Genomic DNA, 23,951 nt, shown 5'->3' on the forward strand with positions numbered 1-23,951 from the left:
CCTTAAATAGCTCTTTGTGTATACAAGTGAATTAATCCCTAGAGTAAATAGACAAGCAGCAGAATTGTTGTGTCAAAGGGTATGTGTTTCTTAAATTTTAACAGTATTGCCCAAATGCCCTCCTTTAAAACTGTACCATTAGAAATACAATTACAGCTATTTCTCTGACCAATATTTTATACTAATAAACTTTTCGACTTTTTCCAACCTAATGGTCAATAAATTACATCCCTTTCTTGTTTTAATTTGCATTTCTCCAATTAACAGTGGGGCTAAGTACCTTTTTGTATATTTATGGATGAAACATCAGTATGTACCTTTTGTTCATTCCTCTACTGGGTTGTCATTTTTTAATTTATTTTTATTTTTTTTATTTGTGGGAGTCTTTTTATATGTTCTGTGTATTAATTTTTTGCCTACTATGTACATAGCATTTTCTCCTTTATTTATGGTGTCTTGGTGTAACAGGATGCAGCCAAGAAGGGCGTCCCAACAGGGATTTGGAATGGGGTCCAGAACTCAAGGTGTCCAAGAAATATTAGAAAAATATATAGGATATCCTCACCCCTCCCCTGCCACAGGTTTGAGTTGGGGGAAGGGACACATGGAGCAGAACCATGCAGAGCTATTTTGTATGGCAACAGCTTCACAGCTAACCTCTGGCATGGTCATTTAACATATCTATAACCTTTAACTGGTTTCATAGGTATGTTAAATAGCTGTGGCCATGCTTTGAGCCAGGGGAATGGAAGTGACTTCCACCCAAGATGTAACTGGGAGGCAGCTCTCCCCTAGTTACAGCACCCTCGTGAGAGCTTGGAGAAGATTGGCTCCATGCCATGGGGTCACACCTGCCTAGACTTACGATGGCAGCCCAGTAAAGCTGGAAGAATACAGGAATGCTGGCAGGTGTAACTGATTGTAGGAGGAGTCGGAAATGGGGGTGCAGGGGAAGATTGGCGTGGGGATTTAAACCCAGACTCGGCAGCCATGTGAGGGGAGAACCACGTGGCTTTGGCAGAGTAGGGACCCTGCAGCTTTGGTGAGAGTGAGGACCATGTGGCTCTGGGATGCTCCCTTTTGCCACATGGCTTAGGAAGCAGGAGAAACTTTGCCTGGAAGAAAAGGGGTGAAAGGACTCTTGCTGGTGGGCCATGAGAAGGTGCCACATGGCTTTGGATTAACTGGTGATCACTGGCAACAACACAGCTGATGGTGCTGGGAACCCAAATCACAGACTTCTGCTTCTTTTCCTGAGATATGGTACCCCAGACTGGCAGAGGGAGAAAGAAGGACTGTGTGCATCTGTGGGTATCCTAAAGGATTTTAACATTTTAATGAAGACATTAAGTTACTACTCTAAGTCTGTATAGCTTTAAATAAATATTTCCTTTTCTTTTCACAAATCTCTGGCATTGAGAGATGTCTTTCCTCTGGTGGTGGGCATAGCGAAACTAGTGGGGGGTCCTTTCAGTAATAGTATATCGTACACCCCCCCTTAGGTCTGTTTTGCAACATTAGCATACATGATATATTAATTTTAATGTCATCAAGTTTGTGAATATTTTCCTTAAGGTTTAAAAAAATTTTTCTTTAGGATTTTCCCTAACTCCAAGAATATAAATAGATTTTCCTATAACTCTCCGTAGTTTGTTTTGTTGTTGTTCTTGTTCTTATTTATTTTTGAAAATAAGGTGAGATTGAAATCATCTAGCATTATTTTTTCCAAAATGGGTGGCTAATTATCTCAACAATATTTTTCTCTTTGTCCTTTCTTTCCTGATTTAAAATGCTAACTTAGTCATATGCAAAATTTTCAGTGGTACATGGGTCTGTTTCCATTCTGCCTGTTCTGTTTCATTGACCTATTTGTTAATTTATATACCACTGCCACTTACAATCTAATCATAATCTTATAATAAGCTTTGGTAACTGATGTCTGATAGAGGAAATCCCCACAATTTATTATGCTCTTTCAAAACATTTTTGTTTTATCTTCTTAGTGTAATTTTCGAGGTAAAATTATGTCTTTTTAGAAAGTATTATATTGAAATTAGAGATAATCAGGAGGGAAGTTACTCCTTGGCATTGATCAGTCATCTCAGCCATAAATATGATCTCCATTTATTCAGATTTTGTAATTCTTCTAAACACTTTTAGAAGTTTCTTCATGTAAATTTGGAGCATTTCTTGTTAATTTGCATTAGTTAGGATAACATTAGCTGCTGTAACAAATAACTCCAAATTTCAGTGGCTTAATACAACGAAGTTTGGCTTTTGTCTTATATAACAGACTCTATTGTAAATAGTCCACAGCTAAGAAAGGCTTTATTTACCACACAGCACTAGGTTGAAGATTGCCCAGGGCATTGACAGGCAGCCAGTGCAACAATTCCAAGAGGGTGGAGAAGATGCCCTGCCTTTGCCACCTTGGCTAAGAAGTGGCACACATTATTTCTGCTTGATTTCACTAGCACAATTAGTCACATGGCCCCACCCAGATGTTAGGGAGGCTGGGAAATTTCCTGGCTGGGCAACCACTTATCAGCTGCAACTCTATACCAATGCAAGGAAGAGTAGGGATATGGAGGACATGTAGTTTCCTCCATATCCCTACTCTGGTTTTGTGAATTAAATTACTATAGAAAGAAGAAGAAAGGCTAGAATTAAATACCTAGATTCAATTCCTGTTTTCATCACTTGCACCTGTGTGCACAACCTGGTCCTTTGGTTTCCTCGTCTGCAAAACAAGGACATCAATAGACCTACTTTATACACTTGTTCTGAGATTAAATTAGAAAATGCATTTAAAAGTTTATGGCATAGAACCTGACATATTGAAACCCTCAAATAGTATTAGCTATTTTTTCTATATATTTTAAATTGATTTTAGAGAGAAGAAAGGAGAGAGAGAGTGAGAGAGACAGAAAGAGAGAGACATTGATTTGTTATTTTATGCATTAATGCGTTCATTGGTGCTTTGACCAGGGATCAAACTTGCAACCTTGGCATACTGAGACAATGTTCTCAGCAACTGAGCTACCCAGCCACGACCTTTTTTCTATATACTCTAATTTGTTATTATTTGTAATTAGAAACTCTGCCCAGCTACCTAGGTTAAAAAAATGCATTCTAATAACTTGTTCATCAACATTTGACTTTTATCATGGATGATAATATACTCTACAAAGTATCATTCATCCCTTCCTTTACAAGATTTGAATACTTTGTCCTTATTATCTTGATTAACACCTCCTGAACAATGTTAAGCAAACATTACTGTCTGTTTCCTACTATACTGAGAACAAATTTCTCAATACGATGCACAATGTTTCCAGTATTTCTGGAAGATAACATTTATAGATTTCAGAATATCTTCATGCATTCTTTTTTCTAAATACTTCTTTTTAAAACTTCCATTTGCTAGTATTTAACTTGGATTCTAATACTCCTATGTTATCTTTATTCCATTTCAGTATGATTCATGTTAATCTGTCTATTCAATTCATGAAACATGTAGGTAACCATCTTGTCCCAGGATTTTCCTAATTTTAAAACTAAAATCCCCACATCCCAGAAACTGCCTCGGATCCAGGCAAATCAAGATGGTTAGTCATCTTAAATTTTGTTTTACCTATTCCTTGAGAATTTACTAATATTTACTTATGGAAATGTTTAGGTGTTTTATTTAAGTATAACCTTTCACATTTCTTCTGTGAGTACTTGTCTCTTATTGTTTTCCTACTTCCTCTTGAGTCAACTTTGATTACATTTCCATAGGAATAAAATCATTTCTTTCATTTAAATTTTCAATTTATTGATACAAAGTTTTAAATAATATTTTCTTCCTTCTCTCTCTTTTTAAATCCTTACCCAAGGACACTTTTTTATTGCTTTTAGAAAGAGAGGAAGGGAAAGAGAAAGAGAGAGAGAGAGTCAGTTGCCTCCTATATGTGTCCCGACTGGGGACTGAACCCACAACCTTTTGGTTTATGGGACATGCTCCAACCGACGAGCTAAGCCAGTCAGGGCTTCTCTTCTTTGTTTTTAAAAATCTTGTCTATAGCTAGGTTCCTAATGTTGTTATTTCTCTTTCAGTTTTCTTTTTTTTCCCCTTAGCTTAAGTTTTTTTAAAGATTTGTTTTCTTTTTTGGTCTTTTTCAAGAATCAGCTTAACTGATCAGTTACTTCAGTTTAAACTGATCGATTTACTTTATTCCTGTGTTTCCTAAGTCATCAATTTTTGTTTTTCCCTTTATTAATTACTCCTTCTATTTCTTTTTTATTTATTTTATTTTTTTTTTACAATTTCTTGACAGGTAAGACAACTATAGTCTCTTTTCTTTTCTACTAAGTTCATTCAAAACTAAAACTTTTCATCTGCATAATACTTTGATACACAAGGGTGTCCATTTTTATTTTTTCTTTAGTCTTAAAGCTACACTGAAGAATAATTTTTCAATATAGATAAGGATATGGATATCATTTTCCAAGATTATCCTTAATTTTAGTGCATAGTATTCAGTGAATGTAAAGGTATGTTTTTTGCTATTGTAACTTATCACAGTTTTCTATGTAGCCTAATAAGCAGACAACTTTTATGATTGTTCCATAAACGTCCTTAAGGAGTGTGTATTTGATCTTTTTGGCTACTCGGTTTTATATACTGTTGTCTCTTAAACAAAACTTGAGGTTTACCTCAATACACTACAATGGCTTACCAAATATTAATTAAACCAGTGTGAGAGTCTATTTAAATTTCTTATACCCTTAATTGTTTTTGATTTATGTAATAAGATGTTAAATTAGAAATTTCAGCAGAAGTACTAAGACTCAAAAAGATAATCAGATCACAAAGTGATTTCAAAGAGAAAACCAAGGCAAAAATGTAAAGTAATATCATTCTTGAGCCCTTCCCTGATGGACCCCACACTCATATAAATATATAACAGAGTGGCAATGAGGAAGGATTTGTCAAGAGGATTGCTTTGGTTCTTCCTGCTTCCTAACTGTGACTCCCATCCCCAAGGGCAGCATGAGGGAGGAGCATTACCTGCCTCTCACTTCGAGTCAACAGAGAGGAGTAGCATCCCATCTTATTGTATGTTTTCCATACATTGTACTTTCCTGTTCTTTATCTCTGCCCCCCTTTTTTGCCTGAATTGGTTAATATAACATAGGCAGTGCTGTTGTAACAAGTTAACACTAAAATCTCAGCAGTGTAGTAACATAAGAAGGCTTATTTCTTATTCATTGTGCTTGAACTGTAGACTTACTGACAAAGGCCAACTCCCAAGCTTACGAGCAGAGACTGGAGCTTATTGGTGCTCTGATAGTGGCGCATTCTGCTGCCACCACCCAGAGTTGTTTGAGCTTTCTCCTTGACCATATGTGGGAGAGAACTGGTATGGGACTACATTCTTTCCACACCAATTGTCTCAAAGCAAAGAGACCTCCACAGAAGCGCAGCTGGATGAAGAATGTGAGGCAGAATGCAGGATGAGGGTGGTTCACCAGGGCCAAGGGGAGGGATACTCACTGTGGTGCATAACTCAGAAAATTACTCAGTAAGTAATTTTCAGTCACCTGGCACTTCAGACACTTGGTGTCAGTCACCAAGACCAGTGAGCTAGGTGCTCTCTCATGAGGGAGGGTACCAAGTGCATAAGAAGTGTAGGGTCTCCCTTCTCCTCTCTGATTCTCCTGCTCCTCCATCCCTGGAAGGTGCAAGCACCTCAGCAACCAGGAAAGGAGAGATGCTAAGTCAGGAAAAAGAGAAAACAGACGACAGCACCATGCATTGTCTCACTGGTAAAATGATAATTGCTTGACTTTTTTATTAATATCACCCTAGAATGTTTTCTAATGAGCCTGCTTGACCTCATCTGACACTTGGGGCAGGTTACTGCACTGTTACAGAATCTTTGTTTAACAACCCTCAACTGACAAAGGTACAGAGAACTCACAGCCAACAAGGTTTGAAAGAGAACAGTCTGGGGGACTTCATAGCCTGGCAGAGAAGCTAACCCAAAGATGACATGATTATCACCCTGTAGAAAGTTAGCTCATCTGGTATCTAACTTGGCAATGTTATTTCACATTCCTTTCCTGACTGATTACATATGACTTCATTTCTCAAATGTTCTCAATCAGCTCATTTGTCTTCCTGCTGTATCCTTCCTTACTAAGTTAAATAAAAGATTAACAAGTTTTAGCATGTATCTTTGTGCTTCTAAAATACTGAAGATAAAATATTAGCAATCCTTTGAGTCATTTGACTAAATGAACACAATAGTTATACTATAACCATAATATCTGCAAGATTTCAGAAATTAATGTACTACCAAGCCCTAGTAAAAGACAAAGAACACCAGAGAGGAGTTGAATTAAAATCGGGCTTTAGGATATTTTCAAGAAACACCTCTAGAACATAAGGTCACAAAAAGGTTGAAACTAAAATGAGAAAAAAATATATATACAAGGTGAATACCAATCAAAAGACAAAAGGCACAGCTTTATTAATATCAGCCAAGACAAGTATTAAAGAAAATAAGTATTACCAGAAATAAAGATTAGTAAAAGGTGTAATTCATCAGAAAGATAGAGCAATTCTAATTCTGGATTACCTAATAAAATATCTTCACATAGAACTGCAAAGATAGTTGAAAAATACCCATCAGAATTGGTGAGGAATTTTTAATTTATTTTAAAAGTTTTCATTTTTAATGTTTTTAGAAATGTAAAATTTTTAAAGAAAATAGAGCAAAAAATGAAAAATGTAGTAGAAGAGTTGGAGGACAAAATTGATGAAATCCTTTTCCAAACAAGAAAGCAAAGAGGCAAAGAAACAGAAATTATGGGGAAAAAAAAGACAAATAGAGGATGAATTCAGGATCTTCACAATAGGACTTTCAGAAATAATATTGCCCAACATCTGAGTGACTGCAGTCCTAGAAAAAGGAGAGGAAGTGGAGGGGGATGAATGTCTCCCATTACTTGCCTCTCGATATCTAGGCTCATTTTCATAACAAAGCTGTTGACCAGTGATTTTGTGAATTAATTCATAGCCTTGGATAAACACATTTCCTGCTGAAGTTTTTTAAGCATAGTAAAAAAATGTTACCAAAAAAGTCAATAAATTTGAAAACTTAAGGTGAAATGGATATATTTCTAGGAAATATAAATCTAATACTTATCAAAAAATATTAAAAACAAAAATAGCTCAACAACCACTAAAATATAATAACAATAATGCAGTGATGATGATAGTGATATAAATAAGTACTTTAAAACAAAGGTGGTTTTACAGACAAACTCTATTAAACATTTAAAAAACCAATAATTCCTAAAAAGTAAAAAGAGGTAAAATTTTCCTTCTCAGTTTATGAGGCTGATATAACCTCAACACCAAAACTCTAGAAACTAATTGGAAGAAACATTATCTAGTAATGTAGGCTCTGAACAATTTATAAGCCAGCGATTCTGCTCCCAGGCATGTTCTGAGCTCTCACACAAGTCCTTTAGGAGACGCAGACAATGTGTGCAGATCAGCAAAAGAGAAACTACAGAAATGTTTGTCAACAGAGGAAAAAATAACTAAATTGAGATATGTATTTTAATTATATTTTGTTGATTATGCCATTATAGTTGTCTAAATTTTTCCCCCTTTGCCTGCCTTAAACTGGTATGCCACTTCCCTCCAGCAATCCCCATCCCCCTTAGTTCATGTCCATGGGTCATGCATGTAAGTTCTTTGGCTTCTCCATTTCCTGTACTATTTGTAACTTCCCCCTGTCTGTTTCATACCTTTCCAATTATGTTTCTTAATCCCTGTAGCCTTTTCTCTATTCTTTCTTTCCTTCTCCCCACTGATAACCTTCCAAATGATCTCCATATCTATTATTCTGTTCCTGTTCTAGCTGTTTGCTTAGTTTGATTTTGTTTTTGTTATTGTTTTTTAGATTCAGTTGTTGATAGCTGTGAGTTGGTTGTTATTTTAATGTTCATAGTTCTGATTTTATTCTTAAATAATTCCCTTTAACATTTCATATAATAAGGGCTTGGTGATGATGAACTCCTTTAGTTTTACCTTGTATGAGAAGCACTTTATCTGCCCTCCATTCTAAATGACAGCTTTGCTGGATAGAGTAATCTTGGATGTAGGTCCTTGCTTTTCATCACTTTTAATACTTCTTGCCAGTCCCTTCTAGCCTGCAAAGTTTCTTTTGAAATCAGCTGACAGTCTTATGGGAACACCCTTGAAAGTAACTCTCTGCTTTTCTCTTGCTGCTTTCAAGATTATCTCTTTATCTTTAACTTTGCCAGTTTAATTATGATGTGTCTTGGTGTGATCCTCTTTGGGTCCATCTTGTTTGGGACTCTCTGTGCTTTCTGGACTAGTATGCCTATTTCCTTGGCCAAATTAGGGAAGTTTTCTTTCATTGTTTTTTCAAATAAGCTTTCAATTTCTTGCTCTTCCTATTCTCCTTCTGGGACACTTATGATTTGGATGTTGGCACATTTGCAGATGTCCCAGAGTCTTCTTATAGTCTCCTCATTTTTTTTGAATTCTCATTTCTTTATTCTGTACTGGTTGAATGTTTATTTCTTCCTTGTTTTCCAAATCATTGATTTAAACTTGACTTCCTTCCCTTTACTGTTGGACCGCTGTGGAATTTTCTTTATTTCACTTAGTGTATGTACACTTAGTGTTCAATTTATTTCACTTCATTTCTTCCCTTATGTTTTTTGCCATACTCAGTGAGTTCTCCAAGCATCCTTATCACCAGAATTTGGAACTCTGCATCTGATAGGTTGCCTATCTCTGTTTTGCTTAGGTCTTTTTCTGGGATTTTGTCCTGTTCTTTCACTTGGGCCATACTTCTTTGTCTCCTCAATTTGGCAGCCTTCCTGTGTTTGTTTCTATACATTAGGTAGAGCTGCTTTTATTCCCTGTCTTAGTGAACCTGTTAAGTTGTATGGGGCAAAGCCTTAGGTATTCACCAAGGTGGGGCAACCTCCTTCACCACTTCATGGCTGTGTATGTGAGGGAGGGCTTGGAGAGGAGACAATGCTGCTGTCTGGCTGCTGGAGGCTTGCTTGGCACATGTCCTGTTTCTAGTCATTTCACCCCCTTCCCATGTGCGACTGGCACCCTTCTAGCTGCTGCTTTGGTGATGGTTCCCAGAGTAGGTAATTTGCATACATTCTAGGGCTGTACTATCCCTTTAGCTAGACTCTCCCAAGAGACCAGCAATTTCTTCTGCTGCCCCAACCCCCACTGGTTTTTACAGCCAGAAGTTATGAGGCTTTATTTTCCTGACACTGGAACCATGGGCTGTGCAATCTAGCCTGGGGCTGGGATTGCTTGCTGCCAATGTGTTCCTCCTGATTTTTATCCACCACACATGAATGTGGGATGACCCATTCTACCAGCCACCACCACCACCTCTTCACAGCCACAACACCACTTCCTCTCTGCCCCAGCTCCCCTTCTCTGCCCCTCCTACCCATCTGGATGAATATGGCTTCTTTAAATCCTTGGTTGTCAGACTTCTACACAATTTGATTTTCTGGCAGCCCTGGGTGTTTTTTGTTTTGAGGTTAGTTGTGATCCTTCTTCTGGTTGTACAAGGAGGTGAAGCATGTCTACCTACACCTCCCTCTTGATTGGAAGCCTAAATTGGGATATATTACATAATGGACTACTAAACAATTCTGCAAATGAATGAACTGTGTCCCACATATATCAGCATGGATGAATTTCAAAAACATAATATTGACTGATAAGAAGCTGGCTGCAGATAGTATCAATATATGGGCCAAGACAAAAAAAAAAAATGGCCCAGATGAAAGAACAGATCAAAGCTCCAGAAAAAATACAACTAAGCCATGAAGAGATGGCCAACCTAACAGATGCACAGTTCAAAACACTGGTAATCAGGACACTCACAGAATTGGTTGAATATGGTCACAAATTAGATGAAAAAAATGAAGGCTATGCTAAGTGAAATAAAGGAAAATGCACAGGGAACCAACAGTGACAGGAAGGAAACTGGGACTCAAATCAACAGTGTGGACTAGAAAGAAGAAAGAAACATTCAACCAGAAAAGAATAAAGAAACAAGAATTCAGAAAAATGAGGAGAGGCTTAGGAACCTCTAAGACATCTTTAAACGTTCAAACATCCAAATAGTAGGGGTACCAGAAGGAGAAGAGGAAGAGCAAGAAATTGAAAACTTATTTGAACAAATAATTAAAGAGAACTTCCCCAATCTGGCAAAGGAAATAGACTTCCAGGAAGTCCAGAAAATTCAGAGAGTCCCCAAGAAGTTGGACCCAAGGAGGAATACACCAAGGCACATCATAATTACATTACCCAAGATTACAGGCAAGAAGAGATTCTTAGAAGCAGCAAGAGAAAAGGAGACAGTCACCTACAAAGGAGTTCCCATCAGACTGTCAACTGATTTCTCGAAAGAGATCTTGCAGGCAAGAAGGGGCTGAAAAGAAGTATTCCAAGTCATGAAAGGCAAGGACCTACATCAAAGACTACTCTATCCAACAAAGCTTTCATTTACAATGGAAGGGCAGGAAAAGTGCTTCTCAGATAAGGTCAAGTTAAAGGAGTTCATCATCACCAAGCCCTTATTATGTAAAATGTTAAAAGGATTTATCTAAGAAAAAGAAGATAAAAAATATGAACAGTAAAATGACAGCAAACTCACAGTTATTAACAACCACACCTTTAAAAAAAACAAAAAAAGACATCAATATATGAATCAATTTAAATGAAATTCAAAACAAGCGATGCAACCGACATGTTTAGGGATACATGTATATGTAATAGAATTTTTAAGTAAGAAAAAATTATTAATACAATGCTCATAATAGTGCTTACATCTGTAGGGTGAGGAAGAGGAAACACAAAGGCATGACATGTGGCTGTATGGCATGCTTCAAGGACTTGGGTCACATATTATTTCTTAAACTGGATGATAAAGGACACAGTACTCATGTCACTATTTTTTAAAACACATCTATGCATTATATACACTCTTGTTTAATACATTTTTCTCTCTCTCCTCTCTGTCCTCTCTCTCCTCTCTCTCTCCCCCCTTCTCTTTCTCTCTCTCACACACATGCACACACACATTCATGGCATACTACAATGAACCTAGGACAGTCAAAGCCTAAATCAGAAATTATAGGGTTGAAGTCAAGCCACACAAGAACAAAGCAATAAATCCAGGGGAGTGCAAAAATAATTAAAAGCTACTATTTTCATTTAAGGCAAGATGAAAGAGAATAAGCTGAAAGTGCAGATGGAATAACTTAAACTTGAGTAATTCAGACATTAGGAAGAAGAATTTTCTTGCTGAAACAACATAAAGTATCACCATACATTGCCAAGTAAGATGACAGTCAAGAATAGGTCACAGTGGGGATTTCTTGGGCTGGTCTGAGGCAGAGCTAGGCAAGTGAATAGACTCCAAGGGCCAGCTCTGTGCCATTCCCTGTAGCTTCCCGGAGAACTGTCTTGAGAAGGATTCTGACTGCTCTGTCTGTCACATAGGAGCTGGGAGCAGTGCCTGTATCCATACCATCCCAGGTTTTGGGGGTGACACTAGAGCTTCCCAGATGTGGAGGAATAAAACCAGACAATGTTTAGTTGTGTATTTTGCTTCTAGCACTCTCTGGACATTAATAGCCAAGAATACAGGTTTACCTACATACATCAGAGTGACAAAAAGTAAAATGCATAATATTTTAAATATATTAAACTCATGTTATATAAATATTAAGATGTATAATAATATAGGATAGGTTAAAATTGGTTCCGTCATATAGAAGACAATTTGGCAATAGTATCCAATATTTAAATGTACACAGCCATGAGCCAGTTATCTTACTGATAGGGATGTATATTTGAAGGTGTATATGTTCAAGGGTGTGTCTTGAAGCATTATTTGTAAAAACAAAAATGAAACTCAACCTTAGTGCCAACACCTAAGAAGCTGATAAAAGAGACACGGTACATCCCTGGAGAGGAATATCCCTGAGATCATTAAAAAGAATGTAGGCCATCTACCCATATGCCTTTGTTGTGGCAAGATCTCCACCCTAGATTATTCAACGGACAACATAAAGATGAGAGCAGGGTTCATGGCTGTGTAAAGTAGGATCCCATGGTGCTGACACGGCAAAAACTAACATGCAGACATGCAGGCGTGCATTCTGAGGGAGGCTGCTGGTGGCCTACTGAAACCTGTTTGCCACGTCTTCGTGGGCATGAGACTAAATGACACCTGGCTGTTCTTGCCCCAGGTTTGGCCACAGAACTGTCAGTGGGCTTGCAGGACACACACATACAGCCTCATGACCCAGCTCCAGCTTTGAAGAGTGGAGCAAAGGCCCACAAGACAAGACAGAAGGAGCCTGGACAAAGCCACCTGCCAATCAGGAAAATCTGGACTGCCATTCCGTCTGTCACTGCAGCCATCCTCCACCACTCTATCAACATCCTTATCCACATGGAAGTGTGGGCATAAGCATGGGTTTTATTTACACTTTCTGGAAAAAAATCTCAAAACATTCTGAACACAGAGACCTTGACAGAGAAGGGCAGGATATGGGCAAGGATGATGAGAGGCCTCTATTTCTTTTTATGACTTCCTGTGGTGCTTAAGTTTTCTCATTTTATGCCTGCATTATTTTTTCTTTAACAGGGATTATCTAGGCAAAGAGATGATGAGCTTTGCTATTCTCTTCTTTATGCCTCTTTGAATTAAAAATATACACATAAACATCGTTAGACATCAGGAAAATGCAAATTAAAACCACAATTAGATCTCACTATTCAGCTATCAGGCAGAATGGATAAAATAAGATTAAAAGAAGGTGATGACACTAAATGTGACAAGAATATGAGGAATCTGGGTGACTCAGCCATTGCTGGTGGGAATGGTACAGACGTTCTGGGAAATAGTTCAGCAGTTTCCTTTAAAACTAAACATGCAACTACCATAGCACCCAGCAGTGGCACTCCTAAGCATTTATCCCAGAAAAATAGAGTCTTCCGCTCTCACAATTACTTAGAGACAAATGTTTATAGCAGCTTTATTTGTATTGCCAAAAACTGGGAAAAACCTAGATGTCCTTCAGTAGGTAAAAGGTTAGAGCAAGCTGAAACAGCTGTAACATAAATCCTACTCAGCACCAAAAAGGAACAAACTATTGACAAAACCTAGATAAATCTCCAGAAAATTATGCTGAGTGAAAAAAAGTCAATCCAAAAATGTTACAAAAGCATATGATTCCATTCATGTAACATGCTTGAAATGACCAAATTATAGAAATGGGGACCAGATTAGTACTTGCCAGGGATTAAGGAGGGAGTGGGAGTAGGAGGGAGTGGGGTGTTTGTAAAAGAGCAACATAAACGATCCTTGTGGTGATGAAACTATTCTATACTTGACTGTCTCTGTGCCGACACCCTGGCTTGATACTGTTCAGTAACTTTGTGGAGAAACTGGGGAAAGGGTATGTGGGAACTCTGTATTTCTTACAACTGCATATGAGTCTCCAATGATCTCAAAATAAAACCTTTAATTTTTTTTTAAAGGAGAACAAAACAAGTACATGAAAAGCAGGTCACAGTGGTTTTTAAGAGAGCAAGAGATGTGGACTGGGTGGTTCCCACATGGGGCTCAGCTGGGGCCAAGGAGACCTGGGAGAACAGCAGTGCTGGCCCTGCTTCAGGACAGTAGGTTGCTTTTGTACAGGCCAGAGCAGTTGCACGTGATGCCTCGGGGGTCCTATACCTGGGCACAGCTAACGGGAGCCCTGAATGGCCAGAACCCTAGACATCAGGCAGTAAATCTGATGTCTTTATCTGTTCTAAATGCTTCGGTTGTTCATAATCATTGGGCCTTTCTTGTATCCTCCAGTGTAGATGAGGGCTTCATGTCTTCTCCCCACACCCCAGCCAGCAGATGGCGTGCTTCAAAATGCAAGCAAGCCTCAGACCAAATCCTACCACACCAACATCTGTCAGTAAACTGGCACCTAAAACTATCACAAACCTGTTCTTACAGCTCAGCAGACTCCCAGCCCTCTGCCCCTTAGGCATTCTGTGAGGACCTTGATGAAAGTTCATTCCAGATGGGTAGATATGGTCCTGGGGCAGGATGCAGTCAGCCTTCTTGTGGGTTGGGTGACAGAATCCTTCACTAAGTGTCAAGATGCATGGCCAAACAAGATATCACATCTTTTTTTTTTTTTAATGAGGGCAACAAAAGTGCCTGTACAATATTTCTAGCTAATCCACATTTTCTTGGACTACATTATCTGAGGGAAATCATTCATAACATCTCTTGGCTAACTGGCAAACCCTCTAATGAAAGTCCAATTTGCTGAAGCATACATGTTGATGAACTTCAATTTAGTATCTTTAAAAATTAACTAAAAACTGGCCCTGGCTGTTATGGCTCAGTAAGTTGGGAGTGTGGTCCAGTAGGCCAAAAGATTGCAGGTTAGATTCCCAGGTCAGGGCAGATGCCCAGGTTGAGGGTTCGGTCCCTGGTTGGATCACATACAAGAGGCAACCGATTGAAGTTTCTCCCTCATATCCATGTTTTTCTCCCTTTCTCCCCCTCTCTGCCCCTCTCTCTAAAATCAGTAAGTATGTCCTTGGATGAGGATTAAAAAAATTAACTAAACACTGGAGGTAGCAGGGTCCTGACAGAAACAGCATACTCAAGTTGGGTAACTTGAAGAGAGTTTACTAAAAGGACAATTAACAAGGTGTGTGTAGGGTGTAGAGAAACCACGATACTCTGAGGCTAATGACAATAGGCCTGTCATCACTTGCGGCCTGAAAAGTTTGAGGAATGAACTGTTAGCAGAACCAGAGTAAGAACTATGTGAAGAGGGCTGCCCAGCAGCGCTGCTATCTTCAGCAGTGGGTCACAGCCAACGCTGCGTGACCCACAGAGAGAACAGAAAAGAACCCAACCTCACTCTCCACCTTCCCTCTCACCTGTTGCCAGGGTCCCCCACTGGCCAAACCCAGCTGAAACCAGAGTCCACCTGAGTTTGCTGGTGCAAGTCAGCCTCGTGGGGCACAGTGCAGAGTGAAGAAGGACAGAGAGTGGGTCTGGAGAGGCAAGTAGAGAAACCTAGCAGACATCACCTCTGGGTGTTAACCTCAGCTATGAACCAAGTGCTGCAGAAATGGGGGCTAAAACTCGTGGACCTTAAACATAAATTTACCAGATAGTCCAGTGATTCCACTCCTGAGCAATCTACCCAGGAGAAATGGAAACATATGTCCACACAAAGACTCACATATGAATGTTTACAGTGATGTTATCATATTGTCAAAAAATGGGAACATCCAAATATTCAACTGGTAAATGAATAAACAAACTATGGTATATCCAGACTATGGAATATTATTCTGCAATAAAAATGAAGGAACCACTAACACATGCTACAACATGAATGAACCTCAAAAACACTGTGCTAAGTGAAAGAACCAGTCGCAAAAGACTGCATACTGTGTGGTGGCTTTTGCATGAAGTATCCAGAAAAGCTTAGCGGCAGCCTAGGGGTAGGGATGCGAATGAAGGATTTACTGTGACCAGGCGTGAGGAAGCTTATTACAATTGTATTGAGTGATGGAAATGTTCTAAAACTGGATGGTGATGATGGTGGAAAACTTGGTTAATTTATGAAAGATCACTGAATTGTGCACTTACGTAAATTTTTTTCTTTGTAAATTATATCTCAAGAAACTGTTTAAAATATAAAAATTAACTGACCCACATGCATATCATATCATCTATGCTGAAGTTTTTAAAGTAAATTACATTCAATCTAACAGATGATCCTCAGCCATAAAGTCCTTGACCTGGAATATGTACAATAAAGTTTTTTAAAAATCAATCAATATCTAGACATTTAAAAAAAGATAATTAGCCCTGGCTGGTATGGCTCAGTAGATTGAACTCTGGCCTGTGAACCAAAGGGCTGCTGGTTGGATTCCCAGTCAGGGCACATGCCTGGGTTGCAGGCCAGGTTCAGTAGGGGGCACTCAAGAGGTAGCCACACATTGACTTTTCGCTCCCTCTTTTTCTCCATCCCTTTCTCTCTCTCTAAAAATAAATGAATAAAATCTTTTTTAAAAGATAATTAGAGGTGATTCTCTGCATCTGTTGTTCCCTTTCAATAGTCAATTTCCTAGTGTACTTAAATGTGACATACAAAAAAGTTTATTCAAAAACGAAAGCTGGAACACAGCTCTGGTTTAAATGAAAAATAAACCACAGAAAAATCTGCCGAAGATTTCATGTCAGTTTCGATGGACCCTAGATAAAGCTCCATTTTGGCCAGACTGAGCAAAGGAGCGGGAGGCAGGAGACAGATTCCCTCAAAGAAACTCATCTTCAGTCGTGCCTGTGTGACTGTTTCCTCTGAAAAACAACCACCACAGGAAAACTAACCAAAAAGAGTGAACACTAAGGTCAACCGTGGATTCTGGGTGATAATGACGTGTCGGCGTATGTTCGCTGATTGTAACAAACGCTCCACTCTGAAGGGGCTGGGGTGTTGACAACGGGGCAGTTATGGGTGTGTGGGGGCAGGGGGCATACAAAAAATCTCTGTAACTTCCACTCCATTTTACAGTCAGCCTAAAACTTCTCTGAGAAATAAAGTTTAATAATAAGCTTAAAAATAAGTAGAAAATTTAAAGTTTTAAATTTTATTTAAAAAATAAAAACCAAGGACTGTCCCGTTTCCAGGGGGACCCTGCCATTGGTACACTGGAGTCTTCCCTCTCTTCTCTACATGGGAAATCCACCCCCCCACCCTCATCTTTGAGTCCTGGGATCCATCCTAGGATGGCTAAAAATGTAGCACCTTTGTCTCAGTTCACTTCACTGGCCTCCTGAAGGGGAGGTTGTCCATTAAATGGGAAACAATTTGCATTTTCGGCACAAAGGATGCTCTCTGTCTGGTGGGCTTTCCATCCTCTCAAGAGCCATCGACATTTTTAAGTTCCATGTGAAGTGGTCTGGGCCAGGACGGGGCGCAGAGAGCTCTCAATTGTCTGGGCCAGCATTGTCCCCTTTGTCCACTTGAGCAGAGCTCAATCCATTTCCAGAATGTCCAGGATGACAGGCTCCATATGCGGGTTTTGCTGTCCCCCTTTTCCCGGGAGTTAAGCCACAGAAACACTTTCTCTCTTTCCCAGAATTCACTGCAGGGCACCAGCCTGAAGAATGGCTGCCACACTGATGAATGGGCCTTTCTCCTACTGCATATTAGGGCCTTGGTCAAGGAAGGTGCTTGTCACTGCTAATCTATAACAGGTGGTGGGACTGCCAGGAAAGACAGAGCTCTCTCTGTGTGACAGTGAATAAAAGCAGAGGCTTGGATTCAGGTGCTAAAGGAGGAGAAATGGTGTGAGAGACAGGGCAGGGCAGCAGCCTCAGGGGCACAGAAGGCAGGCCCTCTTCGGTCCTTTCTCCCAGGCCCATCCCTCCCCACAATGTTTTCCCACTTGCTCCCAGTAATGCTTGAAATCCCTTTAGCAGGAGGTGAAGCCTCTTTTGCCACTCTAAATATAACTGCAGATTAAGTTAAAATGCAATATAGAATAGGCTTCCAGAAAGATGAAGTAGAAGTACTTTTCCCCATTCCTGCCACTGAATGCAACTACAAAGGGCAACCTGGGCATAATACAGGAAAGGAACTCCAAAAGGTGAAGAGAAGATCAGCTAGCTAGAGGGCTCACATATCCCCAACTTCAGAAACACCAGCAAGTGCAGACATAAGCCCCAACAGAAGCCTCTTCTGTCCTCTCTGACCGAAGGACCAGCAAGGCAGAAGACTTTAAACAAAAACTGCTTTACTCCAGGTAAACAATTCAAAAACATTTTATGGTCCTACAGCCACCACTGCCTATAAATGCTGAGTGATGAGCTGAGACTTTCATCTGGGTGAGACTGCTGTAACAATGGCCCCATCCCCCAGCCAGGCTGGCTGGTCTCAGAGAAGGCCAAGTACAGACCTGGGACTTTCATCCCACCCACCCACCATGTCAAAAGAAACCTGAACTTCTACTGCCAAGACATCCCTTCTCCTTGTATGGTGGCAGGAAAGTCATCGAGGACAGCCAGGACTTTCCCCCTCACCCCGTTGTCTTCCCCAGGTACCTCTGGTGGCCTCATGGGGAACAGTGAGGAGACACTCTCACCTTCCCCACCCAGAGCAGCCGAAGGGGGAGCCAGTGCTCTCACCCCTCCCCACAGTAACAAGGAGGCAACGCACTGCCATGAAAACAAGCGGGAATCTGGGCTTCTACCTCACGTTGTAGGGACAAGTCAGCCCCACTCCCCTGCTGAAGCAATGCTGGTGTAGCCCTAAAAAGGAGACTTAAATGAGATCCAAAGTCTCTAACATAAAACCAAAACTGTCCAAAATTCATTCAAAAATTACTCTTCGCACCAAGAACCAGGAAAATCTCAATTTGAGAGAAATAAAAGCAATCAGCAGATGCCAGCATTAAGATGGCACAGATGTCAGATTTATATGACTAGGATTTTAGAGCAGCCATCATAAAAATGCTTTTATAAGCAGTGATGAACACAGTTAAAACAAATGAAAAATAGAAAGTTTTAGCAAAGAAATAGAGCACGAGTGCCAAACTCATTTTCACCGGGGTCAACATCAGCCTCACAGTTGCCTTCAAAGGGCCAAATGTAGTTTTAAGACTGTATAAATGTAACTACTCCTTAACTAGGGGCAAGAAGATCTACATCTGGCCCTTTGAAGGCAAATTTGAGGCTGATGTGGCCCCCGGTGGAAATAGTTTGACACCCCTGAAATAGAGGATATAAAAAAATAACAAAATGGAAATTTTAGAACAAAAAATGCAATACCCAAAATTAAAAACCTGTTGGATGGGCTCAACAGTAAAAAGGAGGGGACCAAGGAAAGAATTAGTGAGCTCAAAGATAAAACAGTAGAAATTGCCCAAACAACAAAGAAAAATACACTGAAAAAAAAAGCGGGAAGCCTCTTAGACGCTCGTTGGGCTGTAAGAAAGGGCTGACAGCCCTGTCACTAGGGTCCAGAAGGAGAGACAAGGGTGGGAGGGAAAAGTACGTGAAGAAAGAACGAATGAAAATTTTCCAAATTTGTGAAAAGACATAAACTTACAAATTCAAGAGGCAGTGTGAACCTCACACAAGTTAAACCCAAAGAAATGCACACCAAGAAACATCATAATTAAAATGAAAACTAAAGATAAAGAAAAAAATCCTTGAAAACAGTGGGAGAGAAAAACAACGCCCTCCTTAAAAGGGAAAACCAATTTGAATGACATCAGGCTCATCAGAAACTATGAGACCAGAAGTGAGTGGCACATTTTTCAAGAGCTGAAAGAAAGGACTGTCAACCATGAACTATCCAGCAGTTATCCTTCAGGTGTGAAGGGGAAGTCAAGACGTTGCTGATGAAGGAAATAAAGAGAATTAGTCACCAGCAGACTTACCTTAAAAGAATAGCTAAAGGAGTTCTCTGAATAGGAAGAAAATAACAAAAGACAGAATCTTGGGAACATCAGGAAGGAAGGAAGAACAATGGGAAGGGTAAAAATATGGGTAAGCACAAAAGGATTACATAGGAAAGGAAGCACAGTTTAAACATCCAATAATAATAGTCACTAGCTTGAGCTTGAAGAGCTTACTCTGTGCAAAGAAAACATTTTGCCCTCCTCGTGCCACTTAACCTTTGCAGTCGCCCAGGCGGGATGGTCTTCACATCCAGCTTATTGATGGGTAAACTCTGCAGTGAGCATCACAGCCAGGGTTTAAACACAAAGATGTCTAATTAGTTCCCAAACTCGGGCTCAGCTACTAAGTCCACAGTCTCCCAGGCTCCACACTGCTTCCCTTGGGATGACATGCACCAGAGATACAAGAGCAGGCTCCCTGGAAGGGAGAAAAGCCTGCATGAAGGAGAAGTAAGGAGCCCAGAAAACTGTCTACCATGTTGCCTTAGAAAAGAACAAAAAGAAACAAAGAAAAAGATTATACAAGAAAAGCAAAACAAGAATTAATCTAGAGCAGAAACAGAATTTAGAACTTGAAAGTTCTTGGGAGGCATCTTTTGTGCTGGTGAAGACTGGAAGCCCAGAAAGGATGTGCAACTTGTCCAAAATCTCCAGTTAGTGTCAGAGTGAGGACTGCCACCCCCAGCTCCCAAACCCCAGGCTGTTTGCTTTTGGAAACAGTGGAGAAATGAATGACTGAGGAGAACTTCCACGTGGGCCTGAGTCTTAAGATATCGAGAGGACCACAAGTAGGTCAAGCCAGCATGAGTTTAAGGAAAATCACAAAGGACCTAAAGTTCTCACCACTCTGGAGAAATGGGAGGTAAGGCCAGGGGTCTTTTGGATGAGGGATTAGGCCTTCTCCAGGAACCTGGTCTAAGGTAGGAAATGGTTACATAAAAGATGATACAGTTTTAATGCACACAGCTAGAAAAGCTTTCCTCCTCGTATTTGGATATGGAAGACAGGGGGTTTCAGAAAATGGTTGCTGAGTGGTCTCCCCAACCTCAACACACATATGAGCACTCACCCGCCGAGCGCTGGGCACCACTCGCCATCAGAAAGGTGTTGTACACGGACTGGGGTAAGAGCAAGAACAGAAGCAGAATGTCGGCACCGAGGAAACTATCAGAGGATGAAGGATGGGAGGGCAGACCCAAGAGACCAGTACTAGGAGCTTCTTTAGTTGGGGTGGTTTAAGCTTTTTAAGGTCCCAGAAGTTCCCACCAGGTGCCCTCAGGTGTTTCCACCTTGCACTGTCCATTTCACCCCAGGTGGCTTAGCATCTATCACGATGAAGGCTTTTGGGGACAAGGCGACACGTGGGTGCTGCGCTGGTGTTCAGTGTAGTTTTCATCATTGACGTGCATTTCATATTTTTAAGGTGTTACTGATTTTTTTGACAGCCATCCTCATAATTTCTAAGGCTCTTTCTATTTCTTTTGTGTTTTACCTGGTTGTAGAGGTCAGTGTGATGACTCTAGGAAGAAATAAACTATGTAGGAATTCCAGGAAACAATATTTCCTTCATGGAATTTGTAGTAATAATAAAAACAGCATATAAAACTACATATGCTATAAGTGTATTTTTAAAGATGCTCATCTATTACCTATCTACCTATCTATCTATCTGCAGAGAAATAAGAAGCCTGGGAAAAAATATAAAAGATGCTCATCACATTCCAGTGACTCTCAGCCCTATCAAATCATTTCTTTATGTAATATTTGGTAATGCCCATTAATCTTCTTGAAATTATAGTCATAGATAATATGTCCTGCCTACACAAATAATTTTTTAATCAATATATGCTCTAACTATAATGTAAAGGTTAAATAAAAGTAGTTTATAATTTTTTATATTGTGTTCAAGTATATAAATGCTTGTGGTACAATTACACTAGAAAATAACAGTGGCCCCTAAATTTTAAAACAAGTCCTGAGGGGAGAGGCTGCCACCTTTGAATATCATTGTATTTTTTCAGATACTAGTGCTCGGGGTGGGCGTCACAGGACCACGACGCATTCAGCATGAGAGGCAGAGAACCGCCTCCAAGAACCCAACTCACCTCAAACGAGTAAGCTTTCCCAATGCCGTCTCCCGCTCCAGTGATCACTGCAAAAAGCAGACACGGTTTAGAGCACAGAGTTAACCTGTAAGCCCCCTTGCTCACTGGCTATGTCTCCTCACAGGCCTGCTCTCTGGGACACAAAACTGTATTCCAAAGCAGCACCCTTCTGCTTCCTAGCCCACCCCACCCAACTGGGAAGTTTGCAGCCCTCAAATTCCCTCACTGAACGTTCAAAATGACCTGTTCCCCCTGCACAGGGGTTGGTGAGGCTAGAGAAAACACACTACAAAATGAAATAAAAAACTTCAGCCAGGGCACATTTCATTCAGATCCCATAAGCCTTGATTCATCAAGGGCAAGCAGTGTGCCTTGTTATCTCCATCCACACATCCAACTGTACTGTAAGGACATTTCAAGGTTCCTTCTAAAAGTTGAGTCCTCCTCCTTCCCCTCTCCACCCCCACAGATCTATGACAATCAAAGCCCAGGAAAAGTAGGGAACTTAACAAAGATGAAAATACAGAAATGCAAAAGGAGGATGAAATAAACTGAAGGGACCTGAAGAGCCTGCATTCAATGACACTATTGTTTCATATAGAACAATCAGATTGGCCTTCTAATTTTTTTATATTCAATACTGCATACATACTTAATGGCTGAGCTCTAGGATAGACCTCATTTAGTCATAATATTAAAATGTGCTACAATTCAATAAACATACCTGCAATTTACCTTTGCACCAACAATTAAAAGTTATGCTTTCTAAAAGTGTGAACAAAACATACACATACATTTAGCTTATTTGAGAGTAAGAGCACACGAAGTTGTATGAGCTTCCAGCAGCACACTGGCAGAAGCACCCTGATTTCATTAATTGCTAGTGGTTATGTGTTTAATTAGGTACTTTAGTGGATCCATGCATATTACCTGTTCATCTTAGTAGAAGGGCTTGTTATGCTGTGGGGTCAGTGGACATGGCCCTTTCCCTCCCGTGACTGAAGGCTGGTCAGAAGGAACGTGTATTGTTTTGGGAGTGAATTGTAATTCCCTCCTTATCTCCTTTGGGAGCAGCTTCTTGTCCTGTGACTGCTTCTTGAGACCTTTTACCCACTGAAGTAATGTAATTTAGAGTCCTCTTAGGACATGTGCCCCCTTTGTCTGGGACCCCTTATAAACAGAGCCTCAGACAGCAGGAGAGGCTGTCTCTCTTGCACTGATTGTCCGTGGTTGACACACTCCCCTGTAATGTGAGGAATAAATGGCTTGTCCATATCAGCTAGTCCACTTGGTGTTTTTTGTGTTGTTTTTTAATAACATTACCAACACTTAAGCAGCTCCCTGGTTTGAGTTTGGAGCTCCTGTGCTACATATGCTCAGAGTTATCTTCTTCCTCGCCTTTCCCTCTATTACAGGGACATTCAAAATCATCCGGTACAAGGCCTGTACTATAGTTAAAATAATGATATCAATCAATGTCTGGTATCTATTGAGTGCTTCCTTTCCGCCATGCACAGTTTCAAGTGTTATAGACGCATCATCTCACTTACTATTCAGAATAAGACTCTAATGTAGGGACTATCATTATTTTTAATTTACAGATCAGAAGCCAAGAGAGGACGTTCTTAACTCTATCAAGGTCACACTGCTAAAAGTTATGACGATGGGTTTTGAACCCAAACTGTCTGACTTTGCAGCTACAAGTCTTTTAAGATATACCAATGACATAATTAGCAAATCAACCACAGAGCTCTGGGGGGTTTAAAATTTTAGTTTTTAATAATTAGATTTTCTCCAACCCCCTCTACTTATCTCCTCAATATCTGCCTATGCTCAAAGACATTGCACTCCTGCTAATGATAACATTATTCATACTGACTCAAAAGGCAGGTTGAGATTATGTTTTCTGAGTCAACAAATGCTCTGGCCTCTAGCCTCCTGTGAACTTTTTCTGCAATGTATGTTCTTAAAGGGGCTCTTGCCTGCACGGATGGGCAGCACATGCACAGAGTTCCAAGCCCCCCAGTGTGGGCTTTCACATCTGTGTAGAGCAGAGCGTGTGAATCCAGACCACTGAGTTCCAGCACCTGGAGAGTTCACCGGAGAGTACTGGATGTGAATCCAGAGCTGGAAGGGGGCAAACACTCACACGCTGCAAGTGGAGCATGCCACAGTTACAAACCTATTTTCCATTCCAAACAATTTTCATATGTTAAAATTTTTATTTCTATTGCTCAAGTTATAAGACTGCCAGATTAACAAAT

The 23,951-nt window shown here is 40.1% G+C and overlaps 1 protein-coding gene across 1 annotated transcript in view; it reads right to left on the reverse strand.

Annotated features, from left to right (window-relative positions):
• The window catches only part of HSD17B3 (hydroxysteroid 17-beta dehydrogenase 3), a 43,354-nt gene that overhangs the window by 18,354 nt on the left and 1,049 nt on the right, over positions 1 to 23,951 (reverse strand). The window contains exon 2 of the mRNA XM_028531450.2: positions 21,688 to 21,734. Within this exon, the coding sequence (XP_028387251.2) occupies positions 21,688 to 21,734 (47 nt within the window). The remainder of the gene's footprint in view (positions 1 to 21,687; positions 21,735 to 23,951) is intronic.

The sequence above is a fragment of the Phyllostomus discolor genome, chromosome 3 (assembly GCF_004126475.2).
Source record: "Phyllostomus discolor isolate MPI-MPIP mPhyDis1 chromosome 3, mPhyDis1.pri.v3, whole genome shotgun sequence".
In the NCBI taxonomy this organism is placed as follows: Eukaryota; Metazoa; Chordata; class Mammalia; order Chiroptera; family Phyllostomidae; genus Phyllostomus; species Phyllostomus discolor.